The 13,550-nt window shown below is 48.0% G+C and overlaps 1 protein-coding gene across 2 annotated transcripts in view; it reads left to right on the top strand.

Annotated features, from left to right (window-relative positions):
• ACACA (acetyl-CoA carboxylase alpha) overlaps window positions 1–13,550 on the top strand; it is a 126,114-nt gene that overhangs the window by 98,234 nt on the left and 14,330 nt on the right. For both annotated transcript variants that reach the window (XM_086475393.1, XM_086475392.1), the window contains 4 exons: window positions 3,420–3,516; window positions 4,188–4,323; window positions 10,616–10,793; window positions 12,591–12,703. In XM_086475393.1, the coding sequence (XP_086331519.1) occupies window positions 3,420–3,516; window positions 4,188–4,323; window positions 10,616–10,793; window positions 12,591–12,703 (524 nt within the window). The remainder of the gene's footprint in view (window positions 1–3,419; window positions 3,517–4,187; window positions 4,324–10,615; window positions 10,794–12,590; window positions 12,704–13,550) is intronic.

Genomic DNA, 13,550 nt, shown 5'->3' with positions numbered 1-13,550 from the left:
TGGAAGTACGTTTCCCAGTTTATTGGCTTGCGTTTTATTTGACTTGCAAGAAAAGTTCAGCTAAAACTAGAGCAAACTGCCAGAAACTCCGCATAGAGAAGAGCTTAACGTTGAGGTGTGCATGCAATAACCTGCAGCGTTTTCCAAGCAAGCACCCACCCCACCTGATCTTAGTTGTTTTCCATGATGCGGGGAGGTGCGGCTCCAGAGACCTGTGGCCCTCGCCTCCTCCCGAGGGGACTCCCTTCCCCTTACCTTGCTGCGAAGTGGCCTCCCTGCAGGATTCTGAAATGTTCCCCCTTGCCTCGAGACCTACATCCCTGCCTCGAAAATATTTGCAGCCTGGGTCGTTCTCGGGGGGGCAGGTCCATGAGCTCTCGGAGCTGGCAGGAAGCAGAAGCCTCGAGACAGGATCCTGTATTTTGACAGAATGCAAATCAGAGCTGGGCTCAAAACCCCCTCGATCACCTCCTTTTGAGTTCCTCTTTAGTTTTTTGCCCCCCTCGCCCCAGTCACGCTGCGAGTTTCCTGATCTGATTGTCTCCTTCCTCCCAGAATAAAGCCGTTTTGAAAGAGCACATTTATCTCCCTTGAGTTTCCACTGAAGTGCTTGAGCTGTCCAAATGCAGCGTGCTTCTCCTTTGTCACTCCTCATTCCTCAGACTACCGCCAGCTCTCCTCTTGAGATGGAGCTTCATACTCTTGCCTCCAGCAGACTCCCAGCTCCTAATTGATGTCAGTGGTTTTGGTTAATTGTCAGCCTTTTTCTTTTCTTTTTTTTTTATGATAGCAAGTGAGAGGGGAGGAAAAAAAATCTGAAGTGCCTGAATGGGATCCTGGAGGCTTCAGGTGATGCACTTAATGAGATTCGGTCGTGCCCGTGCATGACGGGTGCTCAGAGTGCCTTAGTTCCTGGCAGGAGTCTGCATCAAAGAAAAAATCTTTTATTTACAGATCTTTCACCTCCTGTACTGTCAGTATCACAGTGCCAACAATCCAGAGCCAGATTACTTGATAATGCTTACAATCTTCTGGAAATCCTGTGGCCACCCCGGGGTCTGACTCCCATCACCCTCTAGCCTCACCCAGTTGGTGCCTCGAGGACTGACCGTAGTACCGGGTTGTCCCTGGAATGCTGTGTTTGATGGGCAGAGCATTCAGTGGGAGACCCGGAGAGACACCACCGTTCCTGACACACGCAGCGCAGCTGGGCTGGCCACCTAGGCTCCCAGCCAGTACAGCCAGGAGTCACTGCTGTTTCTTATCTCCATTATGTTGATAGCACACGTGGCCCCAGAATATTTGGCACTGAGAGCTCTCGTTTCTCTTTTAGACTTTTTGAAGTCACAGCTCTACAGAGACCTCCTAATGAGGGGCAGAGAGCTAGAGGCCACGCTACGAAATAGCAAAGCTTGTGGCATTCGCTGGAGCTCTTGTGCAAAGGGTTGTGTCCGTTCTGGACATCTCTAAAACGGCCATCAGGAGCTCTGCTGATACGTTCATGAAATGCTGCGAAATAACTGAAGGAGGTTTCCAGATACGAGGGTGAGCTCAGCAAAATGCCTTTTCCTAAGACTTTTGAGGGTCTTTGATGGGCTGAGAACTGCCTTTGGACTCTCCTAGTGCAGAATGTGATCTAGAGAAACATGGCCATTTCCTCAGAGACCGGAGGAGGAGCCTGTGCTGAAGACAGAGCAGCGTGGTGGTGTACGGGCTGCACAAGCCCGGCTAGAGGTGAACTGCTGCCGAGCCAGAGGGGCGTCCGTGTGTGGGGCCAGCTCAGCTCTGCCTTCTCGGAGTTTCATGTCTCTGGCCACTGCTGGTCCCGGGGGTCTGAGTGCTGTTACCCCTGAAGATCCTTTCCACTCAGAATATTGCCTGGTCTCTATACATTGTTGAGAGGAGCTGAAAATACCTGCTGGCTCCACTCCTAATTGTAGCACGTAACCTTGGGATGTCCTCTGACCTTTTGATGCACTTTGGTATTTTTATCTGCCATCCGTGACACTCTTAAAGTTTTATCTCACAACGTCCTGTAATTATGGAAAGGCTTGTAGGTTAAGCAGCGTGCGGGGGGGCAGGAGGAAATCAATGATTTGACAAAGCTACAAGGTCTCTGTCCAGGCCCATGCTCCGCTTCACTTGCAGTTCCTTTCTTCTGACAAATTCCAAGTTGCTTTGAACTCTCACATCACAGGTATATATAATACAAATAAAACTGACTTCTTTCAAAAGCAGTGGCATTTTGAAAAAACAAATAGGAATGTATTCTTCTGGGATTGTTACTGTAAGTGCTGCCAAAACTCATCTTTTGTATGTATGTTTGGAATACGTGTGCTGTTGGCTGTAAATTGTCTTTTATTATTCTATGGCAACTTGTCCGGGGACACACTATAAAACAAGATGTAGCATCTTCATGTGCTAGCCTGATAAAATTTATATGAAGTATAATGGAAAACAGAAGTTGTTTTGAGCTGTTTTCAAGTTCAATAAATAACTGTAATACTTGGATAAAGATGTTCTTTATTAGGTCACATGGGCCCTAATATAGAAGTTATAAGTTACCGATTTAAGACGGCTTCTGCAATTACGGGTTTCTAGGCAGACTCTTAATCATAGCGAATGGGAATATTTTCAACCCCCTAGTGCACACAGGCCTTGTCGCTTTTGCTGCCTGCAGCACGTGTCATCCAGCTTGAGGTGGTTGAGGAGGGAGCGGAGGCTCTGCTGGGACTCCCGTCCTGGGAGTAAGCGGTTGTCGTCGCAAGCGAGATGCCTTTTGTGTAAAGGAGTAGTTAGACGCCGTGGAAAGCGGAGCCGAGCGTCCTCCCTGGTGCTCCCTGCCCATCCCGCTGGCCCTGCACCCTTCCCGCCCTTGCAGTCACCCTGCAGCAGAGGGTCTGGGGAGGAGATAGATGGGCAAACCCAACCCTTCCACCCGTCGTGCCCCCTGACCTCTTGGGAGAGGGAGTTTTTGCAAGCTTTAGGGTGGCTGAGACATCAGCGTTGCTTAGACGTGCAGCCTCTGGGTGTGTTTCATCAGCGGACAGTGCTTGTGAGAACAGGCCTTGGAAGCCTTGGGGTCTTTCTTTTTCGTGGGTCTTGACCATCAGTATCAAACTCTTTGTGGTGGCAGGTAGAGATGTAGCTATGTGGTTCAAAATTTGGGCTTTGATTTATTCTGTTTAACTTTTAGTGAGGTATGTGCTAGTTTTTAGAACCCGATTTGGCTTTGAGAACTGTGGCTTCTACCCTGAAGTTCTCCAGCCACCTGCCTAAAGCCTTCAAAAAGGCCAGAATGCTTCTTCCGCCAGATGCTTGCGTTATTTGTCTCTTGAGTCTTTTGATGCAAATTGGAAAAAATGTCTAGTTGTGTAACAGTAGAAATACGGATTTTTATTTGTCTCGCATGTTGCCAGGCTGGGAGGAATACCTGTAGGAGTAGTTGCCGTAGAAACGAGAACGGTGGAGCTCAGCATCCCTGCTGATCCTGCAAACCTGGACTCTGAGGCCAAGGTAGGTTGAACGGGTGCTCGGTTGCTTGTTTGTCCTCTGTAAATGTCTCTGTGGGAAGAGCACTTGTTTTGATGGGATTTCATTTTTCCCCAAACATGGAACAAAAAGTATGGCTGTTCCTTGGAGAGGCGCTAGTGCATGGCAGTTGCTGTTGGCCACTCGTACGGGAGACGCGTTCCCCAGCAGTCCTGCTTCTCTTGTGACTTAAGCGAGGGGCAGGGACTAGGGCCCGGGAGATCTGGCAAGGAAAAATCATTTCCCCGTTGTCTTGATGTGACCATAGTGTTTCATGGTCTTTCTGCTCTGATACTTTGCTCTTCTCCTTCCTGATTTCACACCTCTGGCCTTACATCATCTCTTTGGGGTTTTCTCCTTTGCATATCCTTTTCTCTCTCTTCTTCACCTTCTTACAGCAGTCAGTGTGTCAGGTTTTCCATACCATCTCTGTTCTTCTTCTTAGCTAAATTGGTGGGAACACGCCTGTTGATGTTGGTGGGAAAGGGTTGTCACCACTTTTCTATGGGCAAGCAGATCCTAAGCACTTCCTGCGCTGCGTTCCTCGTTGTTAATTCCACATCACAGCTCTTGGTGTATCTAATTCTGTGTTTTTATCCCAACTCTTACGTTAATGAGTTTCAAGGCTTAACGGTCTTTTTTTTCATTCCCAACAGATAATCCAGCAGGCTGGTCAGGTGTGGTTCCCTGACTCTGCCTTTAAGACTGCGCAGGCTATCAATGACTTCAACAGAGAAGGGCTGCCCCTGATGGTCTTTGCTAACTGGAGAGGCTTCTCGGGTGGAATGAAAGGTAACCATCCATTTGGATTCCCTGTTGGCGGTGTCCTGTAGAGCGGCTTGTTGGCGCACCCGCTGGCAACTGCTTTAGCATCCTGACGCAGTTCTCTGGGGACAGACCGGCCGTGGGAGTGTGTGGCAAGGGACAGAAGCAGTAGGTGCTGTCTTGGGGCAGCGGCTGGCTGTTAGATTGGCTTAACACAGTTGCACTCTGGTGACAACTTGTACCCATAAACTTGCGGAGTGGATCTGCTTCGCCCGTGTCGACACCGTCTGCACCCAGCCCCACGCTTTCGGGGCAAGTGTGTGACCTCCCCTAGAAATGCCGATAAAGCGATACTTTTCTAGGCCTGCCGGAGAGTTTGGACACGTCAGCCCTCTGAAATCACAGCAATGCTCTGTCTGGCTCTCCTGAAAGTCCGTTGTGGTCGTTGCACCGCCAGCCAGAGAGCAGGGGTGCTCTGCACTGCAGTAGCTGTGGTGACAAAGGGTCGTTCCTCCCCTCCCCGTGCGTCTCTTGTTTTTAATAGGCACATAGCAGGAATAGCATAGAACATGCAAGGTGCAAATTGGATACCAAATTCTTTTCAAAATATGCAACGCAACTGTATTTTTATATACAGTTAGAGGAACTGGCCAGATCATAGGATCATTTAGGTTGGAAAAGACCTTGAAGATCATTCAGTCCGATCGAGCCTGATCTTCGGTGAGAACAGGTAATTGGATGCTAACGGTGGTCTCGTTGCTAACCAAATTTACAGCTGCCAACCTGGGCTAGTTAAAACACTAATCTCAGGAAACCCCTTCTGTTCAGAAAGCTTTATATTCTTCTGCCTCAGCTGAAAAGCGGGGCTGGATAAGCCCACAATATTGCATATCAAAAGTGTACAGGCGTATTCTGTCAACGTTGTCTTACTGATGAGTTTTCCCACTGTAACCCTGTCCTATCATGGACTGTCTCCCAGGTGACTCTTTTGGTGGTAGTGAGGGAGTGAACAGTTACAAACTGCTCAGTTAATATACCAGCAGTTACCTTTCTGCACCACATATTGCTACTTTAAATTTTGTGAACTGCCAAGAACGTGGGACTGATGCTATAAAATTGAAATAAGTAAAGGAATATGGCCTCTTACCTGCATGTGGCGGTTAACAAACATGGAAGAAAAGTTACAGCTGCACTGACACCGTGACAGTTCCTGCTCCGGAAGGACTCGCAGGGTGACAAGGGCTGTCTTGCTCTGCTGCCTCAGTAGCAGGGCAGAAAGCAATGCCACTGAGTTTGCAGCTGCGAAGGTGGAGGACGGCGAAATATGGCCAAACTCTTTCCTCTGGAAAATCCCTGTTACCTTTCAGGATGGTTTCTGCCCCGTGTGCTGCTACTGCACTCCCTTCGGGACTTGCTTTCCCTACGGCACAACTACAGGGAAGCTGTTGCTGTAACTTCACCTCTTTGTTAAGATATTGTTTTGCCTTCCGATGTTGGAGATCTGTCGGCTTGGCCGGTGCCCTTTGGGTTCCTCAGAAACTGAGTTTAGCTTTGGAGCTGGGCCTGGAAGCCCAAGGTGGAAAAGGCACCGCAGGGATGCTCATCTGTATGGCGTACCCCCGCTTGCTGCCCCCCAGCTGGCGGCAGGAGGAGGGGAGGGGAGGGGAGGGAGGAGCAGAGCCCTCGCCGTTTGCACCTCGGGCCGTGCGTTTTCCTGCCTCCCGCTTGCTGTCGGGGCCCGCGTCGCCACCGTTGGGCTCTCCTGACGCTCCCTGCCTTCCCTGGGGAGTTGTTTGCAGTTTTGGTTTCAGTGCTGGCTGGGGATTATGCAGGGAGGGAAAATAAACAATTATGCCACCCCTCAGTGCACACAAACACACTGCCAGGAGCCGACTGCACTGTGGGTAAAATGACTCCAAAATTGTGTGTAATGAGTAGGAAAAGATTAGAGACAGCTCTTGCTATGCTGAAAATTGACATTAGTGGAGGGGGGGGTTGAAAAAAAGAGAGGGGAAAAAAACCAACCCTCTTTCCTAGTCAGCCTAGGAGGTCTAATTCAAGCTGTAAAATAAATAAATAAATAAAAAACATAAATAAAGGCATATCGCAGTGGTATTGGTGGTTTCCCCAATGAGCTCTATCTGGCCAGAAGGCTATTCAGCATAATGCAAAATTAAATTATAAAAACGGGCTTGAATATTTAGATGGAGGAGCCATTTGGAAGTGGTTTATTTAGGCGAACCGGCAGTGACCCACAACGGGGAGACATCAAGCGTGAAATTCACTGGAAATTAGCACCAGGGTCTTGGACTCGGCATGAATAGTTTGATAGCATGCAAATCCCCGCGACATTAAACTGCAGCGCTGCTTGTGCTACAGGGTCACTCGCAGTTGGCTTTTCATGTTTTACTTATTATTTTTTTCCTGGGACAGGTTATAAATAACAATAAAAAAAAAAAAAATATTCAGGCGGAATGAAAAGGCTGGTTTAAATCTCTGATTACCTGGGTGTTGAATGGCGGTGTTGCTTGTCTGTAATGGGTTTACGAGGGACATGATGTGTCTGCAGCCAGTGGATGCCTGGTGTTTACCTTCAGGTCCTATCTGATAATCCAGCCAAGCCGATGAGATCCGTTCCAGCTTTGGAGGTTCAGGGCACGCTGCCCGACGCGATGGAAATGCAAAAAGCTGTCTGCAGCCTTTCTAGCGTGCTGGATGCGTCTGACTGCCAATATTTACACATACAGCGTCGTGATAACAGCTTCCAGGCGATTTCGTGTCCCTGTGTAGTAGCCGCTGAGGCACACTGCAGCTGAGCAGGCAGGCAGAGGATGGGAAGGTGTGCTGCGAACACGGCCTGCCCTGCTGAATAGCCAACAGCGCTGCTCTTCCTACAGGACTTCTGCAGCATTTCTGTCTTGCAAGTGGCTTATTATGCTGACGTTTAAATTAAATTGGGCCCACAAATATAATATGTCACTTTAATTTTTCCACTCTCAACATCAGCAACTCCTTCGCAAGAGCAGTTACGCGAACAGCCTGCTCTTAAAAACGTGTGCGGGGTTCTTTGCTGCACGGTGGGTGACGATGGAAGCGATTGGGTTTTGTCTGAAACATAGTAAGGGTGTTCGTGACGGTATCAACACTTGACAGAGTCTGCACCCTGCCAGGGCACGAAGGCTGCGCGGGCAGCTCGGGCGCAGAGCAGTGGGCACCGTTGGGAGCTGGCATCGTTTACCTCCTGCAGCAGTGACACTTTCCATTGTAAGAGCGGAGAATGCAGCAAAACTGCAAATAAGAGGCGGTTGTCACAGGATGGCAAGTGTTTCGTAGTTTCACTCTCAAATACAGTATTAACGTAGATCAGGGAGGTTGTGTGTTGTGGTGATTGGGCACAGGGACTACAGGCAGGTGGTCTTTGCAGTGTTTTTATGATCTTCATCAACTCTACTTGTATTTTACCTCCTAAAAACGTAACATTCTGTAAGAGTCCCCAGTTTGCCGAAGTCGTAAGTGTAGGCGAATTGAACGGCTGAGATGGCGGGAGGGGAAATCCCTACAGAAGAGCAGGAACCCTTCCGTAGCCTGCGGACACTGAGGTTCCCCTTGGCTCGTCTCTGGAGCTCAGCAGCTTCCGTGGCCTGGAGCGGTGCGTGGCACCATGGGGACCCTTCGGTGGTGGCAGTCATGTTGATTGCCTCGTCCTGGTTTGAGCAAAACTTGGTCTCTGTTCCTTACGTGGTCGGGGCTCACAGCTACACGTCCTGCTGGTGTTTGCACCTCCACATCTCTGTTAGTGGAAACAGTTACCTTAAAAAAAAAAAGGGGAAATCCTCTACAGCAGAGGAGTTTACAGACAGCTCTGACAGTACTAAGGTGTATCTGTAGCCCGAGAGTGCAGCAGCAGGTCCACTGACCTCCGTGGAAGTTCTGAGCGTGCAGGAGAAGCCAGCAGCGAGTGTCACTCCATATCTAAAATCCTAAACTAAGGCTGCTGGGACATGCCAGGAAGATGAAGTGCTGTGTTGCAGGGTCCCAAAAGGAGTAACTGTGTAGAGGACCGCACAGCGGGAAAGTTTGTGCTTCTGGGTAGCTTTGACAGTCTGATCCTGGAAGCACTGCGGGCACGAAAATGCCTCCCTGACTTTGCTGATGCCACCTGGTAGACCTGAAGGAGATTTGGAGCTATGCACAGAAAGCACCGAGTTTGTCTTCGTTTTTCTGCTCCTTCTCCCTCTGCCTTGTTCAAACAGGGAGGGCTCCTTTTTTCTGCCCTTAACCTGAGTAAAATATATACCCCTTGGCAGGAGTGAAAAATGTATTGCTAATTACACAATTATTTTATTATGTAGCACTAGTAAAAAATGTCTAGTAAAGAATTAATTCAGTTAAAATAATTTGAATCAAGCAATTATTTTCTTAACACTAGAATTAGCTGAAAGTACTTCAAGTGGTTTATTACTAGCACTACATAATAAAATAATTGTGTAATTAGTAATAAATTTGTCACCCCTTTTGAGGTCTTTTTCTTTGCTCAGGACAAAGGAAAAGGTTGGAGTTTTGTTTGGTTCTCAGTTCCCATTGTCTCTGCGAGAATTTATGTTTATTCGCAATTAGAGGAAATGAATTGTTCGTCTCTTCATCAGCATTTGACATTTCTTAAATAACGTGAAACTCCTTCTCTTGGGTACTTGGACAATGACCTTGCCGATGAACTGGAGGGGTCACATCAGTGCCTACGGTGCTGTGTGTGTGCGTGTGTACACACACTTGATGGGCGCCTCTCGCTTGCTCTGTGTGCGTTGGCGCGGGTGTGTATGTGTAAGAGCGTGTGTGTTCCCCGGAGAGTTAAGTGCTTATGTTCATGTTAATTGCTCAACATTAAACTGGGGTTAAATGCCAAGGGGACCTTGGCTGGAGTCTCTTTCTTCCCCAGAAATGATGGGTTTCTCAAGTGATTGTAAGGATTTTAGATGAATAAAAGTGTCTCGGTCTTTTCAGGCAATTCCTGGAGGCCGGCGCGGTGCGTGGCACAGACATGCAACCCACTTAGTTTTTTCTGCTCCATGCACTGGTATTTTAACAGCCAGAAAAAATTCGGCAAACTGGGAGGCGGTAGGCAAAGAACAAAAATGATGAAGGGGATTGAAAACACTGTCCTGGGAGACATGAGAAATGAATACCTCTAGTGTGTCCAAGGAAGAGAAAAACAACCCGCTGCCTACTGCTATTTATAGCAAGCCTGAAGGAGCGGAGAGATTATGTAGGGTGATGCAAGGAGCAGTAATATGGAATTAATGGGGATGGGGGAGGAGGGGAAGTTTGGCTGAATACTGAGGAAAATTTCATCTATTTGGCTGTGGAAATGCCCCTAAAGAAGTAGTAGATTTATTGCTTGGGATTTCTAAACAAAAGCTTTAAAGAGCGCTGGTAAAGAAACGGGATACAGTCCTGTGTGAACAAAGAGATGGACTAGATGATCCTAGTAAGTATTTTTCATTTCTTGTATATTTGATTTGATACTTCGATATATAATTATATCTGACAAAATACATCTGTTCGAGGGTGCCTGTTTCCATTACAAAACTGTATCCATTACAAACTATATCATCTCATATAAATTCTTTCCCCTTTGTTTTTTTTCTCTTTTATTTAAATCACCTTTGGGGCTGATATTTTCAATGTACTGTCTTTACACAGTGGAGTTGGTCTCAGTCATTTTGAGCAAAATGCCTTAACTTTTAATGCAAGAAGAGCAGAACGCTGTTTCGCATCTGACCCTTTCCCACACCCTACTTTTTATACAGCTATGCAAAAGGTCTGCTGCCTTGGGCCGTGCCCATTCCAGGAATCGTGATACAGCTCCGTGGTAGCAAGGCTGAAACTGGGCAGCTGTGCTCGTCGTAAGGACAGAAACGCCTGGCCTGGCTTCCCCAGCTGCTGAATTACCCGTTGGCTTGCCGGGGAAGGAGGGGGTGGATTCTCTCCCGCACACACGGTGTAGGACTGGCTGGTCTGGACTGGGGACCCTGCGGTTCATGTTTTGTGAAGAGATGTTATGCTGGAAGTAACTGGACCAGATCTCCAGAGCGGAGGTCGAATGTCTGGGAGCAGGATTGATGTGGGAGCGTCTCCTTTCTCAGTCCGTCCTGCCCAGGTCCGGGTGACGCCAGCCGGAGCTCGCGGTGCGGTAGCAGGAGGTGGTTAGAAGAGCTGAATGACTGTGGGGTTGTTTTTTTTCCCCCCCAGCTTGAGCAAGCGTGGCAGGGCTGAAGCCCTGGCGCGCTGGGACTTCAGGCTCTGTCTCCTTTTTCTGCAGACATGTACGACCAAGTGCTCAAGTTTGGTGCCTACATTGTGGACGGCCTGAGGGAGTACCGTCAGCCTGTGCTTATCTACATCCCACCGCAGGCGGAGCTGAGGGGAGGCTCCTGGGCCGTGATTGACCCCACCATTAACCCTCGTCATATGGAGATGTACGCAGACCGAGAAAGCAGGTACGGCAGCTTTCTCCTCCCCCGTAACCACCTGCTTTGAGGCGTAATCACCTGGCTGAGGGTGAAGCGCTCAGTTAAGAGCGTGGCCGTTTGTTACTGGTAGGGGCTGACCACTTTCCAGTTGTAACCGGTGTCTCGGAGGAGTTCGCTGTGTAGTGGTCCCAGCTAGGACAATTCGGATAGTCTCCTGGCTCAGACTTAGATGGGAGTAAATTCTGTCACCATTGAGCGAGCCCCTGTGAAGGTTCATTACTGACGTTCACAAAGTGGAGCGAGATGTTGGTGCTTAGGATATTTTTTTTTTAGCACTCTGATATTTCCACACACTGCTTTGCGCTTTGAAACAAGCGCTGTGTATACAATTTTGCAAATTAAGTAAGTGTAAATAAGTGTGTACTTTAAAATCCCTGAGCGTTGTATTATCTGTCACATGGGCACTTGGGTATTTGCGTTTTTTGATTAAATACAACTTGCGTAAGTGAAGTTCCGGTTACTGGTGGTTCAGGATATAAAACTACAGGCAAACTCTTGGAAGCAATTTTTAAAAAAATATTTTAAAGAATCTCTAAAATACAGAGATACTGAATCATTTGGAGGAAAAAGCCAGCCCTGCCTGGGCTATGTGCAGCAGATAGAAGGGCAGCATGAATGTTGTGCTAACAGAGCATCCTCTCAGCTCCTACCATCTCAGCAGGGCAAAATTCCTGGGCAGCTGTTCCAGCGGGAGAAAAAGAAAGCATACATGGAGGGGAGTTGAGAAGATGCCCATTTCCCATGCCCTTCCCAGCTGAATTTCGCTCCTGGTGGGAAGCTTTGCCTCTCTCTGTTCTAAAAAAATGAGACAGAGACACTTGTGATCTGTTGACCTCCATTATTTCCTGCATGTTGAGCAAACGTTGTCTAATCTTTGCCCCTTGGGATCAGTTTTTGCTGTTCTTTTCCTACTTAGAAAGGTGGAGCCTGTTTGCTTCGCAGTCAGACGCAGAGTGAGCAGGTTTTCTACAAACTCCTTCCCCCCTCCAAGTGTTTTTTTGGGGTGCACGCAGGAGCAACCCCCCCCCCCCCCGCTGCTTCTGCCCCGTACCTTTCTGGGATGCTGGCAGTGTGGGCTCACCTCTTGGAAATCTCAAGCCAGCTCCTCGCCTTGGAAGACATCAGGAAGGACCACGTGTGGTTTGCAGAGGTGTAGTTGCACTCTAGGGGTCTTGAGCTCCAGTAGCCCAGAAATAGATTATTTTGCAAAATATGTCATCCTGTCCCTAATACCGTTACCCATTTGTAATAGTTCTCGTCGCTGTTCCTGTTCCATAACCCTCGGCGCTGACTTTCCTCCTTGTCTTTGTTCCCACCCTCACGGTTAAAGACTGAAGTGGTTTTATTTACCGAGCCCAAGTTTCAAATCACGTGCCCCTCTGTCTTTGACCTGGGAAGTGAGCAGGATCTCTAATGAAAGTGGCTGGTTAATTGGTTCGTTTCCTAAAGCTTACCCACCTTTTGAAAGAGCTTTCAGGTCACAGCTTAACAGAGACTGCCGAAGAGCATTGCTTGTACCAGGCTGTGCTGTGTACTGTTGGACAGACATTCTGTGAAGCCTGGGGTGCGTTTGTGGCATTGGATAAACGATAGCTAAGATTCTTCTCTCTCTTTCTCTTTGTTTTGTCTCCCTCCCCCCCTTCTCTTCTCTTCTCTTCTTTTTTTGCATACTTTCTAGATAACATTGAACCATTCCGTTTTGTGTTTCCCCTTGTCTGATGACCTGAAAGTGCCTTTCTTTTCTCTTTTCCCGTCACTGATCAGAGGAGGAATCCTGGAACCAGAGGGGACGGTAGAAATCAAATTCCGCAGGAAGGATCTGGTGAAGACGATGAGGCGAGTGGACCCCATCTACATGCGCCTGGCAGAGCGGCTGGGTACGTCTGCGCGGGGGCTGGCGGAGCAGTGATCCGTTCAGCTGGTGGCTAATGAATGTGTTTATAGACCTTAAAAAGGGGCACTGAGGCATTTTATCAAATTCATGATAATTTTTATTTACTGTCATCTAACTTGGGAAGAAAACCAGATGAGACAAGCGGCATGTACGTACATGTGAGAGAGATGGTGTTTGTGTGCATTTAGCATACCGAGGGGGTGTCTGATATATTTATTTTTTTTTTTGTTGAATGGGTCTTACAACAGACACTGACTGTAGATGCTTGAGTCCAGCTTCCGTCTCAGCAATTGCTCAGCTCCCTAAAAGCTCGTGGGCCAAACCTTCAGCCGGTGTCATTTGGCGTAACTAAGAGTTTGGTCGAAGACATTTTGAGCTGTTGGACTGTCGCTGCGTGTCTGAGGTAGTTTTGAGTAATGATATCAGTCTGCTCTTCAGTTTCAAGAAAATAAAGAATATTCTTCACCTCCTCAGTAAAATACGGGGTGATCTGCAGTGCTCGGTGGCTAGCACGTCACTGCGTCTGTTGTATTATTACTGTGCCTTTCCCTCCAAATGATCCCAGTGCCTGGTGTACACCCAGCAACCCGAAATACAGAGTGTTCAGCAAAATGCACTTAATATCAGAGATGTACTCTCTCAGGGGAATAGACTCTTTAAATAGTTCTTTACTAGCTCTTACTACAAGAGTATAATCTTACAGAGCCTCTTTTTACCTCCAAAATTGACTACATTCCAGTAGTGGAAGAAACGTGCTACGTGGGTATGGTTTGAATTTATAAAGCCTTTTGGGATCCTTCAGGAGGGAAAGTGTTCTGCAAATGACTGAT

Source organism: Leptosomus discolor, chromosome 18, assembly GCF_034619465.1.
Source record: "Leptosomus discolor isolate bLepDis1 chromosome 18, bLepDis1.hap2, whole genome shotgun sequence".
Classification (NCBI taxonomy): Eukaryota; Metazoa; Chordata; class Aves; order Leptosomiformes; family Leptosomidae; genus Leptosomus; species Leptosomus discolor.
This window is presented reverse-complemented; position numbering and strand designations above follow the sequence as displayed.